General features: G+C 38.6%; 1 protein-coding gene across 1 annotated transcript in view; it reads left to right on the top strand.

Annotated features, from left to right (window-relative positions):
* itpr1b (inositol 1,4,5-trisphosphate receptor, type 1b) overlaps window positions 1-25347 on the top strand; it is a 129828-nt gene that overhangs the window by 85898 nt on the left and 18583 nt on the right. Inside the window, exons 42-55 of the mRNA XM_081356951.1 lie at window positions 5869-6052; window positions 6162-6412; window positions 8456-8656; window positions 10042-10152; window positions 10253-10348; window positions 10518-10652; window positions 12885-12992; window positions 13682-13874; window positions 16045-16167; window positions 20550-20725; window positions 21508-21672; window positions 21834-22023; window positions 22842-22928; window positions 24116-24261. Of these exons, the coding sequence (XP_081213077.1) occupies window positions 5869-6052; window positions 6162-6412; window positions 8456-8656; window positions 10042-10152; window positions 10253-10348; window positions 10518-10652; window positions 12885-12992; window positions 13682-13874; window positions 16045-16167; window positions 20550-20725; window positions 21508-21672; window positions 21834-22023; window positions 22842-22928; window positions 24116-24261 (2166 nt within the window). The remainder of the gene's footprint in view (window positions 1-5868; window positions 6053-6161; window positions 6413-8455; window positions 8657-10041; window positions 10153-10252; window positions 10349-10517; window positions 10653-12884; window positions 12993-13681; window positions 13875-16044; window positions 16168-20549; window positions 20726-21507; window positions 21673-21833; window positions 22024-22841; window positions 22929-24115; window positions 24262-25347) is intronic.

Raw genomic sequence — 25347 nt, 5'->3', positions numbered from 1 at the left:
AGAGGTCAGGGCTTTTGTTGTGACTCTATTACCAGATTTTTTTTATATTATTCCGGCTGTCATTATCTGGTCAGCTTCTCACATGGCTCCATTTCAAACTTCTCATTGATGTTTAAAGTAGAGGAGATGCAGAAGAATAGCAATATGACTCTTTCTGAACCCAAAACCTCCTCTCTTTCTATAGTCAGGCCTGTTATATAATATTGGAAAAATGGCGTCAGGTGGAGCGGGATACAAACTCAAACTCGAGGACTCCTCCCAAGGTTTCTAGTCACACACCGCATCTGTCGCCTGCCACACAAGTGCACGCACCTCAGTTAAACATTAGCTTATGACCTACATAACTCATCTCGAAACAAGCACCCAATGTGTGTGTGTGTGTGTGTGTGTGTGTTTAAGTAGGAGGTGCTTATATGTTAATTCCATGATCTATAAATATTTACACACTTTTTCAGACTCTGTCACGGTCAGAAACGACCTTGGAGGTGTCATGTGCACTGGAAGTTAGTTGTGTGCATAGTTTTTGCACACGTCCCCCTGTGTTTACCGTAAACTGCTCACAAGACAGAACCAGACACACAAAAGTGTGATGAAGCACAACAGGTGTGAGTGTGAGAGCGCAGCACTTGCCTCTAAAGCTGACCTCGGCTGTATTATAGCTTTGTTGATGACATAATAACATATGAAATACTTGTCAGAAAAATCTTTTTTTTTTTTTTTATTGAACAACCTCTTGACATTTATTAAATTAATAAATTAGTATTTTTTTTTTTTTTCATTGAGCCTCATATTTAATACCTTAGGCTTGAATGCCTCATTTAGTATGCTAAAGTGATAAAATGGAGCTCATACTTGAGGAGGATTTTTTTTTTTTTATTCAAACTTATACAAATATTTATATGGCCAAAAAGTAAGATGATGTTCCAAAAGCTTGTAATGTAAATCAATGAAATTTCTATAACAGTATAGCAGACTTCTTACATAAAATGCAAATAAATTTCAGTTGTCATATCTCCCAGTAATGTCTTAGTAAGATGATTTATTTAAATGCTTATATGATCAAAGCTCTGTAGTTTTAATTGTGGGGGCAAAACAATGATGTTAGAAAAGCCTGATGTATCATATTTGATGCTCACATTTTGAAATAATGTATGGATAATCAAGTAAACCTAAGTTGCGTTGTTCATCTTGAAATATTACTTACAATATAAAAATTATTCTTAGGTTTGCTAAAAAAGTATAAGGCATCAATCAGATGACAGAAGACGTAGTAGGGTCAATGTGATTTTGCCCAGTAAGATGTTCCTGGATCAACATATTTAGCATATTGCTTATTTAGAGGCCTTAGTAATTTGAGTATCAAATATGATACAGCAGGCTCTATAGGCATCTATTATTATTATGGTCTGCCTTGCGCGGCATCCTTAGTGCTCTCTAATGGATTTGTGAGTGCGCTGGAAACCCTTGAGTTTGTGCACCTATGTGTGTGTGGTATTGCAGACTCTCAGCTGCTGTTGAGAAGCTTCTGTTGAAGTGTGAAGGACGTGCAGTCAACATCTCCCAGCATCCCAAGCCTCCGCAGCGCAAGCCGTTCCCGTGGTTACGCGGCCGGGTGGGCACGACGACGGCACTGATTGAGCTCGCACTTATAAATAGATCTTACACAACATCCTCTTGTTGATGCCAAGAGCTCGGATAGACGAGAAGGGGATGGAGAGGCGATTGCTGGTTGACCTTTTGCTCAGTGTGTTGAGGCTGTTATTAGAGAACTGCCCACGTTCACCTGTACATGCACTATCTACTTTCTGTTGGGTTGTGGCTGGTCACCTTGCCTGGATAGGCTTGTTGATGTTGAGGACTTGTAATCAAGTTATGATGGGTTCAAGGGGTAAGACAGGCCTTCAACTGGGATTAGATGGGAATAAAAGGGAATGACGTTGGCTAGGGTTCCGGCAGCCTTTTAAACTGATTATAGGGGGGAATTATACACACATAATAGATTATAATTTCCAGCTATTATTGCAGATTGAAAGAAAGAAAAGTTATGCTCGTCAAGTCTGTATTTGTTTGATCAAGAATTTGATCAGAATTTAAATTAGAAATCATTCTGCTGATTTGGTGCTCAAGAAACATTTCTTATTATTATTATCAGTGTTGAAAACAGTTGTGCTGCTTTTGTAGAAACCGTGATATATTTTTCTTTGGATTCTTTGATGAATAGAAAGTTCAAAAGAACAGCTTTTATTTGAAAACAAAATCGTTTGTGACATTATAAAGGTCTTTATGTCACTTTTTTTTATCAGCTTCATGTAGGAGGGTGTGCCCTTTGTTCTTAAAGTCACCAACTCATGATACAGACACTTATTCATTTCTTACATGAGTTATGAAGACCCATGTGCACTTGTGTCATGCAGCACATAAAGGTCACGCAGAACACATGCGTGTCTATTAGAGCACCAAGATGATTGTATGCAGCTCGTACAACCTTAGAAACTCTTATAGCTTTACCAAAAACACAAGATCCGCAACTCTCCATGTTTATAGGGATGGAAACGGTTACCAAAGTTCTCAAGTATTTGGAAATCACAGCAATAGTTGATGAAAAAGCTAGTTTCTTCTTCTTATTTTTTGATAACAATAATAAAAAAGGGTTATTTCACCCAAAACTGATAATTCTGTCATCATTTACTCACCCTCGTGTTGTTCCAGACCTGTAAGACTTTCATTCATCTTTAGAACACAAATGAAGATGTTTTCAATAAAATCAGAGCCAGTTCTGTACTCTCCATTGACAGATATGCAACTACCAATTTGACGCTTCAAAAAGTTCATAAAGAGATCGTAAAACTAATTCATATGAATCAAGCGGTTTAGTCCAAATTTTCTGAAGATACTCGATCGCTTTATATGATGAACCGATTTAATTTAGGCTTTTATTTATATATAAACAGTGATCAGCAAACATACAGTAAACAGAAGCTCAACCGAACCTGCTTGACGCACGAGAACAAACCTCATTGGTTCTTGCAGAAGCCCAAACGTGCTGTGTAACACAAGGATGAACCTCATTGGTGATACCAATCCTCAACTGATAAAAATATAATAAAAAAAAAAATTTTTTTTTATAATTATTAATTTCATCAAGCTGAATTGTATATATGATATGTAATATGTCATATATACCATATAACATATATCATAAATATTGTCGAAGGACATGCTGAGGAGGAATCTAGCCTACAAGCCTCTGAAGGACTGGACTTTTGAGAAGCACCCTTCAATTTAACTTCAGTTAAAGCTAAGAAAGCTAAAGCTAATAGGAAGCTAGTTATTAATGGCTTTGGAATGCAGACGTTATAATGAACTTAAGCAAACATGACTTGAATTGTTCTTTTAAACCAGGCTTAAAATGCAACACCCTGTTTTACACAATATGTTACTCCGTTGTTTTATCTATTAGGGAGACCATGGCCTGAGGTTTAAAACACCTGGAAAACACTTTCCATGCTTATTTTCCCAGCCTTTCCATGCTTATTTTCCCAGCCTTTCCACTGTTTTGCTGTTTTCCTGAATGTGCGTCATATGGCAGTCAGGTGTTGACATGTTTACCGCAGCGACGCATCTGATGTGGCCGTCTTGTTTATTAGAGCAGTCATGAGACTTGCACATTTGAATGCCGTAATGCTATAAACTCCACTTGTCCTCCGCTCAGAGGTCTTACACAACCTGTTGATTTGCTCCGCTATTAAATCTCTTGGAACGATCGGCTCCGTGTCAGGACTGCCTTCAATTAACTTGAGGGAGGAGTGTTTAACAAAGAGGTCATTCACAGAAAGAGATTAAAATTAGTTCTCTTTTTTTTCTTTTTTTTTATGAAATGCAAGTTGTCCGATGACGTCCCGAGGTTTACTGGATGCACCGGAGCTGATGAATCATTTTTCAAGCGCATCTCCTTTGTGCATGTGTGTGTGCGCGCACTGCTGTGGGTGTGTTGCATTTGTTTGAAAGAGGCCTGAATGACTGAGTTCACTGTTAACCTGGAAAGAAGGCTGGTTATGTAACGAGCTTTCAAAACTGCCCCAGAATTGTGCTGATAACTTCCACCCCTCACCCTCCCTCCTTGTGTCGCACATCACACACTCGCTCCGTGCCTGTTTGGCTTGAAAAAGTAGGGCAGGATTTTCCTTTGCGCTCTTGTCCTCTCCTATTTTTTCCCTCGCGTCCTGTGCGAGCGTGCATGAGCAGTCTATCGCTGCTATCCCTCTGCCTTTCAGCTGATTACTGACTTATGTAAGGAGGGGAAAAAACGAGCGAAAGTAGAACAGGATATACCAGAGAAAAACACTACATAACCAGCGGGCCGCATTTATTCATAGAAGGAACCGAAAGGTTTTCTTTTAATACTTAAGAATGTGATGTTGTATTTTTAAAACACAATTAAAATTGGCATAACCTTTTGGGTTCAGAAGAAATTGAAACCTTTCGAATTGTTTTCTTTGGAAAGCACACGCTTGTTTGTGCAAACGTGTTGACTGTGCAAGCCTTGTAGCTCTTGGGACAGTGTGGAGACAGATGGTGTAAATTCAGGTGAGCTGAGGGAGGCACTCCAGGTTATTTCCGTGTTAATTGCTGTGAGTTTGCGCGTGCGTGTGTGTGTGTGTGTGTGTCGGGCCGCACAGAGAGGGTTATGTAACCGCAGTGGTGTGAGTCTGGCTGGCAGTAAACAGGGTGGAGGGGAGGGAGGGACGTGAGAACTCTGCTTTGGAGCATGGCTGCGCCGCGATGTTAACTTAACTCCTTAGGCACTGGCACAGGAGTGAAACAAATCAAATTCCCCTGACCGTTTGAAAAATAAGAGTATAAGATTATCAAAGAGTGTGTCAAAACCTTGTTCAAGATATCAGGGCAAAAATGCCCCTGTTTGAGTTTTGTCTCAGTTATATCATATGATTAAGCAATATCACATGATTAACAAGCACAATATCACATGTTGTTTTTTGTCCTGCAATAGCGTGATTGCAAATGTGATATTGATTTTATACAGCAGTTTAAGTAATATAATAATAATCATTTGTTACATTTATGTAGCGCTTTTCTCTGCACTCAAAGCGCTTTAAATGGAAGGAGGGAATCTCCTCGACCACCACTAATGTGTAGCATCCACATGGATGATGCGATGACAGCCTTATTGCGCCAGAACGCCCACCACACACCAGCTTATTGGTGGAGAGGAGACATGTGATGAAGACAATCATTATATAGTATATGGGGATGATTAGGAGGCCATGATGGACAGAGGCCACTGGGCAAATTTGGCCAGGATGCCGGGGTTACACCCCTACTCTTTCTATGGGATTTTTACTGACAACAGAGGCCCTCGGTTTAACGTCTCATTCGAAGGATGGTGCGTGTTACAATATAGTGTCCCTGTCACTATACTGGGGCGTTAGGACCCACACAGACCACAGGGTGAGCGCCCCCTGCTGGCCTCACTAACACCTCTATCTAGTTTTCCCAGGAGGTCTCCCATCCAGATACTGACCAGGCTCAACCCTGCTTAGCTTCAGTGGTCAACCAGTCTTAGGCTATTTTGTTGTGTGTTTATTTTATTGTTGAGAGAGGAAAGGGCGCAGCACATTTTACATATTAATCTAAACTTCACTCTCAGCAGTGTGGGCGGCGTCGGATGTTTGCTAACAGTATAGCTGGTCACGTATTTCGAACGAAAAGAAGCAAAATTATGACTGGTATTGATGCAGAAAGCTTACAATTCTCACTTCTCTCCCGCCTTCTCTTTACCTTTCATTTACAGTATGCTAATTCGATTGTATTGCTTTTTTCCCCTCACTCTTCTACCTGTCCCTCCAGCGGTCGTTTTTCTGCCGTCTGACCGGCGACAATAAGTCAGAGAAGTTCTTTAAAGTGTTTTACGAGCGGATGAAACTGGCCCAGCAAGAGATCAAGGCAACCGTGACGGTGAACACCAGCGATCTGGGCAGCAAGCGCAAAGACGAGGACGCTAACGACAAGGATGCCCAAACGCGCAAGAAAGGTCAGAGCCTACAAGAACTACAAGACAAGTGTTTATAATGATGAAATGTATACTGTGCAACCCAGAACCAAAAGCATACTAAACAAATACAATTCTCCCCCTGTTTCAGTCAAGGATGTTGCTGTAGTAACCGAGGAAGTGCGGGAGCAACTCATCGAAGCTTCTACGGCCACTAAGAAGGCCATCACTGCTTACCGAAGAGAGGCGGACGTGGACGAGCATCTGAATGTGGCGGAGGGGCAGACCAGCACGACTGAAAAGAACCAGGATGACAACGAGATGAGCGTGATCATAACAATCATGCAGCCAATCCTGCGCCTCATGCAGCTGCTCTGTGAAAACCACAACCGTGAACTGCAGGTCAGAGATTATTTTGAGAAAATGTGCATTGTTAAGGCGAGACACGGCAGGCAAAAACATAGATTTTTCATGCAGTGGTCAGTTTTGAGATTTTGGGCTAGTTTACTCCTTCAGTATGTGTTCTTCAAGCTGCTATAAAGAAAACGTTGAAAATATACATTAAGATGTTTATTTTATTACATTTTGTTTACTTGCGGCAGTAAGTTTCTCCCGAATTTACCAAGAAGTTAGCATTCCAACGCGACATGCCGAGTTCATGACCGGTATCGCTGTAAAGCTCTGAGTCTCCTGCACAACGCTATGTAACCCAAATATGGGCACTTCCTTTCTATCAGTAACCAATCGTGAGTGTCCAAAGGGGGATTTAAAGCTAATGACGAAATCTCATTAAGAGCTATTTAAATCTTTAACTGCCGTTTTCTCAAAAAATTTTTTTTTTGTCATTCTCCAGTACAAACATCTCAGCCTATGTAGCACATATGTACACCAAACTTTCCAGTTATACACTTAGCAGTATTCTGAAGATATTTTCAGGGGGATTTGTTAATAAATCATTCCTGGCCTGATTTATGTGACATTTTAATAAAAAAAATATTGCGAAAACCGATTTTTTTAAGGCTATGGACAGTATATTTTGATTTCCTAGGTAATGAAAGAATATATCCTGAAATTTTTTTTTTCATCTTGTGTGTAAACAAAATGAAAAAAGAATTTTGCACCTGGCTTTATCATATGTTCAGATCTATCTACTGAAAATATATGCAAAATCGTGCATATTTAATGAGATAATGCCTAATTTGCATAATTAAACATACACATTCTTAAACTTGTAATACATTTTTTTATATACTTGTGTAAGTAATCAACTGAGGAAGTTTCATGGTGATATCTATTATTTAAAAATGTTACCCTATTCACCTGTAGTGTCTCGCCTTAATGCTACCTTAGGGGCCATTCACACTGAACACACAGACGCAGGTCAGAGGAATGAAAAAACTGCAAGGTCTTGAAATATATTTTAAAAGTTGAGATCCTTTTAACTTGAGTGCCATGTTTTTAGAGCGTCATATCATCCACAAGATGCTGTTAAAGACATGAGACACAAGCCCAATGGTCAAACACATCCATCTAGCATTGAAAAACAATAAATATGTAGCGCTGTGGAGCGGAAAGACACATTCTGTGTGTACTGCTCCTATCTCTCAAATGTTGCTAACTAAAAAATAGCTTAGCTAACTGTACATGTAGTTTTGCTGTTGGCTATTTCTTAAGGAACTGTATGATTGGTATCAGAATAGATCATATTCATTCAACTCAACATGAAATGTTATTTGCTAGCTATTTTACTTCTGTAAACATGGTGTATTTCTCAAAGAAACTGTATGTTTGAGAAGAAGATGTAGGACGGGACTTGATTTTATACATCAGCTATTGATTATAATGGGAAAAGTGCCCAGAATGGATTTCAGAATGGAGCCAGGGATTGAAATCTTAGCAGAAACGTTATTAGCTGAAAAGGCTAAAAATATTACAGTAAAAGGTTGTAAAGACGACATTTTATTTCTTTCAAATAACATGCACTGATGAATTGTGTACAGTAAGACAGGAATGTGTATTTTTATTTTGATGTATTTAAATAGGCCTATATAACATCCATAAATTAAATATAAATATAAAAAAATTATTTTAATTTAGATATTCATTCAATACTGAAAAAATAAATACAAAAGTAAAAAAAAGTTAAAATCAACACAAATGTCAAATCTGACGAAGCATTTCGTGCTAGTTTCGTAGTAATTAGCTAATCACCATACTTTTGGTGAATTGTTTATAATTATTTCTTTGCTTACATATTGCTTAATAATCTTATTGCTCAATATCATGAGCCTTTTACATAAGCCCATCATAAACATATCCCATCATAATCCTATCCCATATCATACTATGAGTTATGCATCAGCTGTATCTGTGCTTCCTCAAGCTCTAATATGACTTGTAAATACAAAAGCTCCTCATATCCTGTTTTTCCCGCTTGTTCTCCAGAACTTCCTTCGCTGTCAGAACAACAAAAACAACTACAACCTGGTGTGTGAGACACTGCAGTTCCTGGATTGTATATGTGGCAGCACTACGGGGGGCCTGGGGCTGCTGGGACTCTATATTAATGAGAAGAACGTCGCTCTCATAAACCAGACTGTGGAGAGCCTGACAGAATACTGCCAGGGCCCTTGCCATGAAAACCAGGTGGACCTGACACATCCACACACTCTTTTTGTTCTATACTTTAAAGAAATCGTTCACCCAAAAAATGAAAATTGTTGTAATTTTCTCGTTTACCATAATTAATGTGAGAACTATATTTATTCTAAGTCTTCTGTAGCAGCTGACATGAATGAAAAGAAACTGAAATTTAAGCCATTATGCACTGAAAATGTGACCTGTTTACCACTGAGTCGATCGAGTCAGTGAGTTAAACTCTTGAATCATGATTGTGTTTTCCAAGAAGCATTGTAAGCCTAAGTAGATTGTAGAGACCGTTGGTGCCAATGGTTTTCAACAATCTACTGTACTTAGGCTTGTGATGCTTTTGGGGAGCGCAAACCTGATCTGTGCTGAAAAAAGTCTGATTCGTGAACAAATCATTCAGACCGAATTGACTGATTCATTGAAAAGATTCAGAAGAGGGATTCTCTCATGAACTCAATGCACTAAGGAGAGTGAATGAATTTTTGGGGGAACTGTTGCTTTAAGATTATGACACACTTACACTATATACCCACTATTGTCTACTTAAAAGAATGGCAAAATCTTTCTTTGTGCGTTGGGCTAGGCATTATGCAACTTTTCTGACTTCATAGGACCGTAATGGGGCTGATTATCGTCATTGTCCTACTTTTCTAGGAGGAAATGTAGTGTACTTGCATGCTGACAGAGTGCTTTTGTCCCGTAATGATTGGATGATTAGTCTCTCACTGAAGCACTCTGTTCCAGAGCCATAATCAGTTAATTGCAGGTTAATTTTCATACCAAATTTATGGGAATGTGCTTCCTGTAACTATTTGTCCTCTGGTTTGCTTAAATGGTTTTTGTTTAGATTGTTTAGCCTTTTTGCCCATTAAATTAAACTTATTAAATTATGTAGCTGACCTTTATGAAGTGATGTGCCTAATATATGCAACTGTTCAAAGAAAATAATTTATTCAGCGAAGACACATTAATTTGGTCTAAAGTTACAGGAAAGACTTTTACATTGTTTCCAAAAATGTACAATTCTGCTCATTTAAACTTTCTATTCATCAAAGAGTCCTGAGAAAAATATATCACAGTTTCCACAAAAAAATAAATAAATTGTTTTCAACATCGATAATAATAAGAAATGTTTCTTGAGTAGCGAATCAGCATATCAGAATGATTTCTGAAGGATCATGTGACAATGAAGACTTTAATCACAGGAATAAATTACATTTTAAATAATATTTTGTAATTTGTAATAATATTCCACAATATGACTGTTTTTACTGTATTTCTGATCAAATAAATGCAGCCTTGGTGAGCAAAAGAATCTTCTTTCAAAAAATTAAAAACTCCTGAACAGTATTATACATTTAACATTTTTTCCCCTTGTTCAGAACTGTATTGCCACACATGAGTGTAATGGTATCGACATCATCATCGCTCTCATCCTCAATGACATCAACCCTCTCGGCAAGAAAAGGATGGACTTGGTGTTGGAGCTCAAGGTGCGAGATCTTTATGGGATATGTAGATTTCAATTGATTCAAAAATAATTGACGTGAATGGCCTTTTTTTATGTATTTTTTTTATTTTTATTTTTTACAGAATAACGCCTCAAAACTGCTGCTGGCCATCATGGAAAGCCGCCATGACAGTGAGAACGCGGAGAGGATTTTGTATAACATGAGGCCTAAAGAACTGGTGAATGCAAACAATGAATGCACATGCTAGCATTGGTAATGCAAAGTTGGCACTTTGCATTGGAAACGCATCTTTCTCATGTTCCTGCGGGCAGATTTTCTGTTTTGCATACTGTAATCACACTTAAAACCACCTACTGTCATTATTTAAACGTTTGGTTGGTGTACAGGTGGAGGTGATCAAAAAGGCCTACATGCAGGGAGAAATTGAGGTTGAACACAACGATGATGATGAAAATGGTGAGGAAGAGCATGCCGCTTCTCCTCGAAATGTGGGTCACAACATCTACATCCTGGCCCATCAGGTGACGCACACAAATATGCTTTTACACACACTGTCACTGTGTCAGATGCCTGGATTATATCACCCTTTTCCCCTCCCCTGTACACTTGAGCTGTATAGATTGTTTGCCTATTAGTTTTCACGTAATTATCTGGGTCAGAGGATCAGTTATGTAACCATGTTAGAAACAGGGCAGCTTTTCCACTGGCCCTCCAAATGACACTGTTTAGAATCAGGGGTTTGTGAATGAAAAGACCAGAGAACAAAGAGTACATTTGACAGAGACGTTTTACTCAAATAATAGAGAAATATGTTTTTGCAGGTTGCGTCTCAAAAGGTCAATTCATAATTGCAGCAACAAGTAATCCATTTAGTTTTACCAGCGGAGCAGATTCTGTAGTGGCTACACTGGCAGTGTTTTTAAGCAGACTTTATTTGTTCACTGCTGGGCTTTGACCCTCAAGTTGTTTTTCATAATTGGGGCATTGTAAGAATATTGAATGTGGCTATTTTATGGGCATGTAGCTGTTGGAGAAAGAGATCAAATTTAGATATGTGACAAAAAGACGTTTGTTTCCACACAAATAAGTAATTAGTCACATGATAAGCAGATTTAAAAATGGAATATACATATATCATAACATTATTTATTAAGTATCCCCAAAAGAAGGTTTTTACAATATAGTTTACATTACATTATTGTGGCTGACAGAAACATTGAATAGATAATAACTAGCTGTTGATCTTAATGTATTGTTTATTATACAAAATTCTGATTCTGTATTGCAGAATTTGTGTAATTAAAATCATATTAAAAACGAAACGAAAGAATCACATTCACATTACATAAATGTAACAATAAATGACCCAAAACATGTTGTCAAACCTGGTTTTTATGGTCTCATGGTGTGACAGACTTCATAATGGAACACAATTCTCACCATTGCCACAAGAGGCGCTATAGAGCACATTAGCGTAAACGGTCTTCTACTACAGTCTGTTTTCTCATTCAGGTCAGCTACCATCATGGAGGGCCAACAGTTTGAAAACAATATTGCAAGTTGGTTAAAAGTTTAATTATATGCGTGTTTCTAGCTAGTTACCTGAATAACAAGAACGTTAACAAATGCACACCAGTGCTAGCTACAGTTTGAAAGCCTCAAGCACCCTACACACCGGGACGAATATCGGCGCGCGTTATTCGCCAGCGTTTTTCAATGCGTTTTTTGTGTTCACACCCAAGCGATTTTTCGCTGACGATGAGCCGAGTGAACATGCAAATTCATTCCCTGACATTAGATGGCGCTTAATGTAAAACAGAAATACCCTGGTACACAAGGTGCAATACCACTCCATAACAGTTCTCTTTTATCAAGATTTTTGTTGTCGCTGTCGCATTTGTCATATAGTTCTTTATGTTCCGACACCAACGAGACCAGCAGCTCTACATTCATATTGCCTTGCATCTTCCTCGTCTTATTTCTTCCCGGCAGTGTAGACGCTACTTGGCGCATATCTTCTTCGCCGTTACGTATGTGTGCTCGGCAAGACCGTTTTGTGTTTGCGAGTTGTGTTTTACTGTAACTTCAGAAGCTCCAGACACGTGAGCAAAAGCGCCAATCTCATTGGTCGGATAGTTTTTGACGCGGCGCGTCAAACCAAAAAAACGAACCCGAGGCGTTTTTTAAAAAATGACGCTTTTACGCGTGACGTTTTTCGCGTCGGTGTGCACACTCACATTGGCGCCCTTTGTTTAGTCACGAGGCGTTAAACGACGGCGAATATCCGACGTGACGCGAAATTCGTCCCGGTATGAACAGGCCTTCAGACTTTTGTGTAGTAGTTGTGAAATAGAGTTTTATTTATCGTGATCTAAAGGCTTTAGATTGGCAAACGGTTTCGTGTTTGTCTAAGGTGTGAGTGTCATGATTGCAATGGTGTATTATAGGATTAAGGATTGAAACATAATGTTGTCTCTTCAACAATGCAGCAGCAGATATTTTACATCATATTCCGAAACATTCATAGATTAGGTATGTCATTATTATGCCAAAACCTACGTATTGGGTAGTTCTGAGTTCAGGTTTGCTTTATTCAATTTCAACCAGCATTTCTCAGACAGGCGTTGGCCTTTCGTTGATGGTAAAGTGTGTTATGAGCAAAACAACAATGCCAGACGGGTCATTACAACATGTATACACTGTCTCAGTGAAAACAAACACAGTCTCATCCCTTTTTCCACATACACCCACAGCTAGCCAGACACAACAAGGAACTCCAGGCCATGCTGAAGCCAGGAGGGACATACGGGGAGGGAGATGAAGCCTTGGAGTTCTATGCCAAACACACAGCGCAAATTGAGGTCAGTTGTGTTCATCTATGGAGGCCATTATGAATCCACCATTCATAGTTTCTCAGACTGGAGTACATAAGCATCAGTATTACTATCATTCATACAGTGAAAATTTCAGGTGGAAAATTTTGTGGATGAAATCCACATTGGATTGGATTGGATTGAGATTGGAAGGAAAATAATAAGTCAATGCTTTTGCGTTCTCTTGCCTATTTCTTTGCGTTCCCCTGAGAATCTTTGCGTTCGCTTTCAAAACCTTTTGCATTCGTTCACTAAACTTTTGTGTTCTTTTTGAGCGAAAGCAAAGTTTCATGGGGGAATGCAAAACATTTGCGAGAGAATGCAAAAGTATTGGCAAATATTTTCTCCTCCCGTCTCAATTTTTTTTTCTTCACCATGTCCCTTTAGGGGCGCCTTAAACTCCTGTTCAAGTTGGTCATGCAAATTTGCTGTGTTGACCAATAGAAAGCTGCTTGGTTTGTAAGTAACTTTGGAATGAGTGGTGCTTCATGCATAGCTACACTGTTGACAATGGACGTTTTTTGTCTGTGAAATTTAGCTGAAAATGTGCTAATGTGTACCATTAGAGGCGACAAAAAAAACCAAGTCGACATTGTAACTATTTGTAAGTTAAAACCGTGTCCACCAAATTGTCATTGCATATGTAACCCACATGATGCTCAGTCTTTCATTTACAGATCGTCCGTCTGGATCGCACAATGGAGCAGATCGTATTTCCCGTCCCCAACATATGCGAATTCCTAACCCAGGAGTCCAAGCTCCGCGTCTATTACACCACGGAGCGCGACGAGCAGGGCAGCAAGATCAACGACTTCTTCTTGCGCTCTGAAGACCTCTTCAATGAGATGAACTGGCAGAAGAAGCTGCGAGGTACTCAAGAGGCCACTGGTAACGCAAACTCCGTGCCTTGTGCGTGCCCACTCCCTTCCTCTATTATCTAGTAAGCTCCTTTACACACCCTCTCCACTCCCAGAGCCTCCAGGGACCCATCAGGGCTCTCTCTATGCAGTGCGGCCCGCTTTTGGTGCACTGGTGCCGGGATTCATACCTCACCCTGACCCCCTCAAGCCAGGGCAGTGGGGAGGGGGTGTAAACTTTAACTTTAAGATAGACAAGATAAGACCTGTAACTAAAAATAATGTTGAAGTTTGTCTAAGTTTTTAGTTCTACATGTTTATGCATTAAGGTTTGAGAAACAAAGGAGGAAGATGGCTCAGGGAGTAGTCTGAATAAATCCCAAATAAGCACACATTGCCAGCTTAAATCACAAAAGCTGATTACGGAAATAAGCTGAGTGAGGTATCAAATAAACAGATGATGGGAAACAAGGAACTCTAAAGCCCATTCACCAAAAGGGAGGTGCTCAATCTGGAGGCATTTTCAGTTGGCTCTGCACCATCCCCTAAAACCTGCTAGTCTTGAACCAGAAACCTTAGAGGCTGGGCTGGGAAATGGCCACACTGAATTGGAATTTGAAACTGCTATAAAAAAATATTAATAATTAATAATTACCCATGATCAAATGATCAAAACTGTATTTCTGTGGAAAAGGGTGAGGCAGGGATTGGTTGGAAATGGGTTGTTTAAAAAAGGATATAAGTTCTCAGACAGGAAGAGCATGAGGTAAACCACAATGACAAGATAAAAAGTGCAAGATAAGGATCTGAACTGTCAAAAAGCAGACGGAGGGGCTTGCGACAGCCTATTTTCTTGCGTAGCTCACATGCATGGGACATTTGGCCACAGTTCTAGATCGTATCTTTGAGTCTTCGGGCCTTGAGTTGCCTATAAAATGGAAGGTGTTAATTCCGTGTTAGTTAGTAATGCATGTCTCTGGCTGACGTTAAGTTTTTTTATCAGGCTTAATCAAAGTAGAAGCAATGTTCCATTGCCGCAACCCCAAGTCATGAGTGTGGCGACCTCTGTGTGAAAGTCCCCTCCTCCAGTTCCTCTTTTCAGACAAAAACCCCCTGTCAAAATAGCCATAGCTCAGACACTAAATCCTCCAGCTAGACTCATCAGAGAGCCATGGGTCAAAACAAAGGTGGTGGTTGAGGTCAGCAAGCTCTCGTACATGGTTTGGCCGCACTAAGAAACCCTTTGAACTCTTTGGTCTTCTTTCTATGGTTTTTGACTTCAATTTGATGTGCGGTTGGTGAAATTGCATGTCTCCAAAACTGCCGAACAGCCCCTAACTTCATTCAAATGTGTTTTGTTTGGAATGGCATTCTTTAATAGAGGAAAACACAATATTTTTAAAGGAATTCTATGCTTACCAAAGGTAGTGCAATTGGATGTTGTCCTGATTGGATATAATTGGAAATGCACAGGGTCAGCTGGATCACATTTTAGCTTGAGAACATTCAAAACTGGTCCTTCAGAGCGCCATGAAAACTAACACACAGCCGCCCTCAAGTTGTTTAGTAGAAGGTGGGAGAATGACAATGCAATCAATCTTTTTTTAAAAAAAAGATGAGCAGTACTTGTTAGTAACAACATTCATTTTTTCATCCCAACAGGCCTTGTAGTATAACTTGAGATTTTAATCTTTTAAAGTCTATTAAATGTTTCTGTATAAAGTGGAAAAAGGTGGTTTTAAATGTGTAATTTCCTGTGTTCTGGTGAAACCAAACAGAATTGCAAAAAAAAAAATTCTAATTAGTTTCAAACATTTACCCTTCCATTGTTCAGGCAAACAGGTTCAATATCATACAATTGGTTGAACCAATGTTTTTGTGTCAATGCTCAAACAAATTGCAATTCAGTTGGCTTCCACTAGGGGCACAGAACTTGAACATTTGGCTTGTTTGTATATCAACAAATGGTTCCAAATTAAAATGTTCAGTTTATGTTTGTGGCAGAACCGTGTACATAGAGCTCTGACATGGTGTGCATCAGGGATATAGTATTAGACCATTTTAGTTTTTATGATAGCATCCGAAAAAGCACTTTGGATAAGAATGATGCAAATTGTGTTGTGTTGGTGTACATGTTCCTTTAACATTTGAAATAACATTTTTTGACTTGCTGCCTCCCCCAGCTCAGCCTATCCTGTACTGGTGTTCCCGTAACATGTCCTTTTGGAGCAGCATCTCCTTTAACCTTGCAGTCCTCATGAACCTGTTGGTAGCATTCTTCTATCCAATTGAAGGAGTCCGTGGAGGTGAGGCACAAGTATATTTACTTTGTGGTTTTAATTTAATACACATAACAGTTTTCATTTCTTTTTTTCTTTTTAAATCTCTGTCCCAAGCTGGATACTAGTGTTTCATAGACAACAAATGCCAAGTATTCATAATGGCAAAGACGTTTCAGTGCTCTGTAATTGTTAGAATACAAACCACAACTTTAATAATACTTTACACAGATTGTAGTACAGATTGCTGTTTTTATGGAGGTAACTGAGTACAGGTAGCAACTTGGCACTTCACTGGCCTAGTTTCAGCACACACAGCCCCTGAAAGACATAATATATGGCCTACATGATAGAGCAAAAAAAAAAAGCCATCATCACATCCGTGATATATAATTCAGTGAAATTAACTCCTTCACTCATCTCAGTAGTCAGTAGTGTGAAATCCTCATATATATATATATATATATATATATATATATATATATATATAAGTATAATATATAGTAGATTCTACACACAATAATTTTTTAAGAACAAAATCCTGACAAATGTCTTGAAATACATCATCTGAACAATGTTTTGAGCTGTGGCAACTGTAGTATAAGCAGAATTCATTCATATTTTAAGTACTACATGTATAACACATTTAATTTTTTAACTAAAAGTAAGACTTATATCTACCTTTCACAGTCTCTGTGAAATCGTTTATGATTTAAAAGCGTGTGTGACGTAATGCTGGACATAACTTTTGTGCTTAACCTGGTTATTGATTTTGCCCTGTTATCCGAGATCACTTGTGTAACATGTCACCTGACTCCCTCTCCCTAAACACTTTACACTATTTCCCTAATCTCATAATCTTCAGTCAAGGCTATGTGTCTATCTCCTCCCTGCTACTCTTGATCAAAAGTGTGTTTGTGTATACATGTCACAGGAATATGACACCTGTTTATGTCAGAGCTGAGATTTGACCCTGAAAACAGAGACCCAGATAAAGTCAAAAGCTTGGCACTCACTTCTTTCTTACATCACATCTTAAGCACAAGCTGCTTGTGTTAAAGTTTGTGATCAAATATCATCCTAGATTCAAATGTAACTGATGGGGAAACCTAATTTTTATTACGCCTTTCTGTGTTTGTGTTTCTGTTTCTCTCTCTCTTATGTTGTTGAGCATTGATTGTCCAGTCATTGTGACTGGCATAAGTGCCACATTGTAACTGGCATAAACTCTGCATTGTTCAGGCTGGGGTCAGGCTCCGAAGGGGCTTTTGTTTTGGGCCTTTCCCTTTCTCAAAACGTACATGAGCGTTTGAGACATTAATTGAAAACTCTTGTAGTCTCTCAAACAAAAGGCTTCTCTGGGAGTCAGAAACACACTCTACGGCTCTGCTCCAGATTCAGTATAGGTCACGATTTAAAATGCAAACAATAAAATATAATGGAGAACAAAGGTGAATTTGAAACATTGACCTTGCAATAAACATGGTTGTAAAACAATGAGGAAACTGACTAAATGTTTGTAATTGGCCGGAAGTTTGATATTTAACAAAGGATTATTTAAGTAGTTAATTTCCTTCTCTACCTCACATCCTGTTTAAATGTCTGCCTGGTGTTTTTCCGTAGGTTTTACTGTTGCATGTGCCGCTGGTAATAACTGTACTTAAGTCAAGGCCATGATGTTCTAAAAAGAGAAACTTTTTCTCCACTTTTATATGCTCATTTCACTTTTTTTTTTCTTTTTTTTCTCTAATCTCCTTTCTCTTATTTTGATGCATTTTATTTATTTATTTATTATTAATTAAATAATAATATATTTATTTAAATGGTAAATATTTATTTAAATGGTAAATATTTGTTTAAATATATTATTATTATTATTATTATTATTATTATGTCTTACACTTTGAAGAAATGTGCAAAGCTCGCTTTTGTTTTATGAGCGCTAATGAACATAATTTGAATATATACAGTCTAACTAATCAAAACGTTTTAATTCTTGAATTCACAGTGAATTCTTAATGGTCCATAATCCTGCTTGTTTTGTATTGGTTGTTTCACACAGTGGTTTCATCACTTGTCTTCAGACACATATTTAGAAGCACGTTTAAGAACAATCGTCACCTCTAAAGCTGATTATGCAATCCCTTCTGCAGAGTTCAGTAGGTCCCATTTACAGTATTTGTAAAAGTCAAGCGAGAGGCCCTACAGAATTCCTGAGTGTGTGTAACAGCAGCACAGGAGCGTTCCCAGTTCCTCCTCCTCCTACCCTGTCTGGGAGAATGTAGCCATTCTCGAGAAGTAGGTCAGTGTGTGCAACCTGCACAGGAGTGTATAGCATAACTGGTACAGCTGTGGGAGATCTAGGGCTTTAGAGGGAAAGGGCTGAATATAACCACTTCCTGGTCAAGTTTAGATAGGCTACATGCACATTACAAATCTATAACTATGGTGCCTGAGAAACTGATGTTTCTTTGACGTATTTGAGGTATGGGTCAGTGGACATAATAATCTTTCATGCATAGCATCATTCTCTCCTGAATTAATTTTTGGTTGCATTTGGGTTCAAAAGTTCGAGACCTCGATGTGTGTGTGTGTGTGTGTGTGTGTGTGTGTGTGTGTGTGTGTGTGTGTGTGTGTGTGTGTGTGTGTGTGTGTGTGTGTGTGTGTGTGTGTGTGTGTATTTATTTATTTATTTTCTCCTGACCTCATTTGCATTTGAGTCCCAAAGTTGAAGAACTTTATTTATTTATTAATTTACTTTGCAATCATCAAATATTTTCAGTGTAAAAATTTTGTGCATTATATGTTGCTTTTCGAGCTGACATGTTTAAAGCCTGATGATCAAGTTTCCCAGCATATGTTTATCATTTCCAAACATCATCTCGTGCTTCATTGGAAGAAAACCTGTGCAGGGAAGTCACATGATCAAAGCCAAAAATTGTGATTAGTGACCTTGAAATAGTGCAGAACCTTAAATGATTTCTTGTTCATTTGAACTTGTTTCTTTGTTTTACATTTTTTAAATCCTAAAATGTATTTCTAGGTTGAAATTAGATTTTGAATCTTGGATTTTTTGTGTAGTCTGTATGTGTGTGTGTGTGTGTGTTTTTATGGAAATTAATGGAACAGAGCCTTTGACGTCCATCCGTTGAATCACTCTGGTCTCGCTTCTGCAGATTTCCTGGACAGATTTGCAGTCTTTTTGGTCCAAACCCCAGCTCGGCTCGGCTGAGAGCCCGTCCTTGCTCGGTTCCCGACGCTCATGCATCTTTCAGTCGTGGTATTTTTAGCACGCCGTGTTATGTAACAAGCACCTGTCATGTGGTCTACTCGCAGGCAGGAGAGCGAGCGAGCTGGAACGATTGCCTCTGTGAAGATCCTGCAAATCCGACTGACCTCATTTTTCTTCTCTGCATACACACACACACACACACACACCCGTTTAGCAATCCCACTAAAATATTCCCACATAAGACCTTGCTGTACTGTATGTTTTAATGCCGTTTGCCTAGAACAGGACTTAAACAAGGATTAAAATCGATGCCAGCGTGGCTCATGACAGAGCTTCATCGAACCTTAACATATTCAAATGTGTCACTCTTTCTTGGTTATGTAACTTTTTTCAATTTTTTGTTTTTTTTCAAAGCATCTTTCCCCTGAGGGCTAGAATGTGCCCGAACATGTTCAGCAGGTGAAACTGCAAGTACTTTTGGGAATCCCATTTAGATCAACCATACCGAATTGCAGTTTCAGATACACAACAGTCATGGGTAATGACAATGAAAGTAATCTTACCGTATCATCTGCACTTCTGTTATTTCTCATAGATACAGTATATTTATTCTTAAATGGAGTTAGTGAAAGTTCTGTTTTTTCCCACCCAAACCCATATGGCTTAATTCTGTGAAGCACAAAAGGAGAAGTTTGGCTGAATGTCTTGACTCCCATTTTCCATACACATAATGAAATTGAGTTAGCGGTAAAGCTCCTGAAATGGAAACAAAGCACTATTCTAAACGAGAAACGGATCAAATTTTTATGGAATCTTTAATTAAATGGTACTTTTTGGAGCTCAGCTGCACAAGTCCTCACTTCTTTTGTATTACATGGAAGAAATAAATCACGAGGGTGAGTAAATGATGACAGAATTCTTATTTTCATATTTCCGTAATCAGATAAAGAATGTTGCACATGCTGAGACAACCTAAATATGACACAATTCCCAGAAAGACACTGGATTGCTGATCAAAATCTAAGTTGAGTCCCAGAGACAGTTGAACACATGCGGCCTGTAGCACTGGTGACGCTGTAACCGTGACAGATGGCGTGATAACATGTCACTTCTGTGGTATTTTTATCCCAGAGCTTGATTGATTGGCACTAAAACGTGTTTACTTCTTTCTTCTCAGGCACCCTGGAGCCACACCTCTCTGCACTGCTGTGGGCAGCAATGTTGGTTTCACTGGCCATAGTTATTGTTCTGCCCCAGCCTCACGGGATTCGGGCGCTCATCGCTTCCACCATATTACGCCTCATCTTTTCGGTCGGCCTGGAGCCCACCTTGTTCCTTCTCGGGGCCTTCAATGTGAGTGAACGCCAGTCTTCTGGCAAAACTCCTCGGTTCGCGATGTTGTTAGAGGTTAGCTCGGTGTGTTTTGCACCGAGGTGTGTCGTGCGTCACCGGGGGATTCCACACGACTTTCACAGTCTGATGTTAAAATGGACTTGGCTCACACAATAACTCCACTTTCCTCTAACAGTGCATCAAAACCAACTGTCGATTTCAAATGACCATAAAATTAAAGGAAAAGTTCACCCAAAAATGAAAAGGGTCATCATTTTCTCACTCTCGTGTCATTCCAAACCCATATGACTTTCTTTTTTTTGTGAAACACGTTTTGAAGAGTGTTAATGCTGCTGTATATTTAAAACATCTCCTGTTGTGTTCTACGTAAGAAAGGAAGTCATGTGGGGATTGTCATATATTATTCAAATCTAATTTATACCTGTGATGCAAAGCTAATGCATAATTAGTTTGTGTACTCAGACGTACACCCTTTTTGCAAGAGTTAACAATTTCAGCTTGTTTACATTAGCAAAATCATTAGCTGAATGCTGTGAGAATTCAGTGGCTTTATGTTTAAATAAGTAAGTGCATGGAAACATGTCATAATATGCACATTGAAGATTGATGCAATCACTTCAGCCTGTAATTTGCGGTGGCGCTTCAATTGGTGGTCTATCCGTAATGATACGCTACAGATAAATGTTCTCTTTGCTAAATTTTACCTCAACTCATTACATATGAGCCAATATTCTGTTTAGACCTGTGATTCAAATCTCTCAATCTTATGCTTGTCTTTTCAGGTGTGCAATAAAGTGATTTTTCTAATGAGTTTTGTGGGAAATCGCGGTACGTTCACGAGAGGATACAAGGCCATGATCATGGACGTGGAGTTCCTGTATCATCTACTGTACCTCATTATATGCAGCCTTGGAGCTTTTGTTCACGTGTTCTTCTACAGCTTGCTTGTGAGTATACACACGCACTTTCATTCGCTTTTCCAGACATACCGTATCCGTCTTTCACACATGAACGTCTCTTCTAACTCTGACCTCTGACCTCTCACACTTTCACCGACAAGTGTACTGTATACGCACATAGACGAGCTCTCATCTTACTCTCTGTCCAGCTCTTTGACCTGATCTACAGAGAGGAGACGCTGTTAAACGTCATCAAGAGCGTAACCAGGAACGGCCGCTCGATCGTTCTGACCGCCGTCCTGGCTCTCATCCTGGTCTACCTCTTCTCCATCGTTGGATACATCATCTTCAAGGATGACTTCATCCTGAACGTGGACAGGATACCCAATAAAACTCTTGGTGAGAATCACAGATGGATTTCTGTCCGATGTTGCCCAAAGCTACGCTCTGTGTCTAAAAAGGAAAATTGAAAACACATGGCAGTTCATATTGTACATGGGAAATATCGGGTTACAAACATCTAACTGGTTATTTGACAAATCAAAAGAAAGAAATAAGAAATGATATGGTTACAGAAGATAAATCCTATTTTAGGACCAACATGAATTTTAGTTTTTTTTCGTATTATGACATTATTTTCACAAAAATTAATGTAATTTTTCTTCTATATCTGATTATTGCAATTCAAGAAAATTTGCTAAATTGATCAAAAGTGACAGAAAATATATTTACAATGATACAAAAGGTTTGTTTTTCAAATAAATGCTATTCTATTTATTCATCAATGAATCATGAAAAGTATGTTTCTGATGCTGTTTCCACCACTGATAATAATAATTAATGATTATTGAGCAGCAAATCAGCATATTAGAATGATTTCTGAAGGATCATGTGACACTGAAGAATGGAGAATTGCTGAAAAATTCAGATTTGCCATCACAGGAATAAATCACATTTTTAAATATATTAAATAGAAAACAGTCATTTTAAATTGTAATAATATTTAACAATATTGCTGTTTTTTTTTCCTCAAAAACAATAAAAAAATCTTCCAGATAAACTTTTGAACATTTAAATATTTGATATGAAAGTAATTGTTGTTCTGCCTTTAATTGTATGCTGATTTAAAATATAAATAATAATTGTGTTACAGTATTTTTTGTAATACAGTAAAAACTCTTAATTTATATCTCCTAATCTTTTTCTTCTACATTCAGAGCAATCCGCTAGTAAGATGGGAGAGTTCCTCGCAGGCGCGGTTTGTCGGAAAGAGGAGAACTGTTCCACAGAGACCTTGATGGATGGTACGAACCCCATTATCCACAACTCTCACAACTCACACACATTTAGAGTTAAATCTGAGTAGTACGGCTAGTCATGAGACAAGGAAAGGAGAGACTCAACGTCCTCCAGAATCCCTTTTAGGTTACAGGGGTGATGTTTAGGGTCAGAGGTTAATGACAGTAATGCACTAAATGTTCAGCAGCTTCATGCTGGTTTCAAGGTTAGAGGCCAAGCCAGTATAATTAGCATTTGCAAGCGGGTCTTTGAGAATGAGCAAATTTAAGATGTAAAGCCGGCCTAATTTGATCACTGGAGCTGATCAGCCAGTCTGAACCAAATAAATCTGCTCTGCATGGCCTTTCTGCTCCTGTGAATGTGTCTCTGTTTAGCACATCAGTTAACACTGAAAGACCTCGATTGGGCCAGCCTGAAACTTAGGCTATCGTCGCTATTACATAAACATATGGTTACTTATGGTTAGGGAATTGAACCAGCCAACTACACACAGAATAATATTTGGAACGTACACTACCATTCAGAAGTCGTTTTTATGCTTTTGAAAAGTTTCTTACGCTCACCAAGACGCATTTATTTGATCAAAAATATATTAAAACAGTAATATTGTTAAATATTAATACAATTTAAAGTAACTGTTTTCTATTTTAATGTATTTCAAAATATAATTTATTTCTGTGATGCAAAGCTGAATTTTCAGCATCATCACAGTTTTCAGTGTCACGTGATCCTTCAGAAATCATTCTAATATGCTGATTTTCTGCTTAAGAAACTTTTTTTATCAATGTTGAAAACAGTTTTGCTGATTAGTGTTTTTGTGGAAACCGTGATACTTTGATGAATAGGAAGTACAAGAGCAGCATTTCTTTAAAATGGAAATCTTTAGAAACACCTTAGCAATCATAACTACTTTTTCTTAAAAAAAATCTAGTTGTTTATATAGTTCTGTACTTGTTTTCAAATGATCTCCTCTCTTTGTGAATGAGATGTTGTTCAATATGTGTTATGATCTGATAACTTTTGATCCTCTTTTAGGAAAGCCTTTGACCACAAATGCTATTTTTGCTCTGACATTTGCATGTATCGACTGTCTAGACGTAGAAGATTCCACTGTAATACAGAGCCCTTTTGTTAGATTAGGTAGATTTTGTGTGTATTTGCTTAGCGCTTATTGACGTGTTGTTTCCTGCAGCTGTGGGAGTTCAGCCGGCTGCTGTCGTGATTGAGGATAAGGAGAGGACATGCGACTCGCTGCTCATGTGTATCGTCACCGTGTTGAGTCACGGCCTGCGGAGCGGCGGAGGAGTCGGAGATGTTCTGCGGAAACCTTCTAAAGAGGTGCCACATCTAAACTAAGAGTGTTCGTTTTTTTTTTATTCTGCCTATGGCAGACGGGGAAGTGTTCGGAAACTACTATTTTTCCAGTTGCACTTGGTGTGATTACACACTTCACCTTTAGCATCATTACAAATGCTGTTATGATCAGTGATTGGTGCATTTTGAATAGCCAATCAAATACTTTTTAGTAAATATGTTTTCTAAATTAGGCTGCTTTGTCATAATTTTAGAACGTTTTTAGAATTTTAGAATATGTTATTGGAGGAAAAATAGCTTATATAAGGGACATTTGAATATTGTGTTTGTACAATGCAAAGCCTTCCATCAAAAAGGATGAGGACCACAATAAGAGACTGAGTTTGAAACAACGCTGATCTTATCACCTTTACTCTTAAAGGGGTCATGACATGGATTTTTATTTATTTATTATTATTATTTTACTAAGTTCCTTGAGGTTCAAGCTTGAGGTCGCTTATTCTTATTGATGTCTTGCTCTGGTATTTTCCCGTGTGACGTCACAAACCCCACAATATACAAACAAGCCATTTCTTTAGCTTGATTAAATAAATGCTTTGTTTATAATGAGGAGGATGTTTTAAGCTATGAAGCTAGCATGATGTTTTAATGGTACAACGACCTCTTATACACTCACCTAAAGGATTATTAGGAACACCTGTTCAATTTCTCATTAATGCAATTATCTAATCAACCAATCACATGGCAGTTGCTTCAATGCATTTAGGGGTGTGGTCCTGGTCAAGACAATCTCCTGAACTCCAAACTGAATGTCAGAATGGGAAAGAAAGGTGATTTAAGCAATTTTGAGTGTGGCATGGTTGTTGGTGCCAGACGGGCCGGTCTGAGTATTTCACAATCTGCTCAGTTACTGGGATTTTCACGCACAACCATTTCTAGGGTTTACAAAGAATGGTGTGAAAAGGGAAAAACATCCAGTATGCGGCAGTCCTGTGGGCGAAAATGCCTTGTTGATGCTAGAGGTCAGAGGAGAATGGGCCGACTGATTCAAGCTGATAGAAGAGCAACTTTGACTGAAATAACCACTCGTTACAACCGAGGTATGCAGCA

The sequence above is a fragment of the Scardinius erythrophthalmus genome, assembly GCF_964197995.2.
Source record: "Scardinius erythrophthalmus genome assembly, chromosome: 25".
NCBI classification, from domain to species: Eukaryota; Metazoa; Chordata; class Actinopteri; order Cypriniformes; family Leuciscidae; genus Scardinius; species Scardinius erythrophthalmus.
Note: the sequence above shows the minus strand (reverse complement) of the source record. Positions and strands in the feature narration are given on the sequence as shown.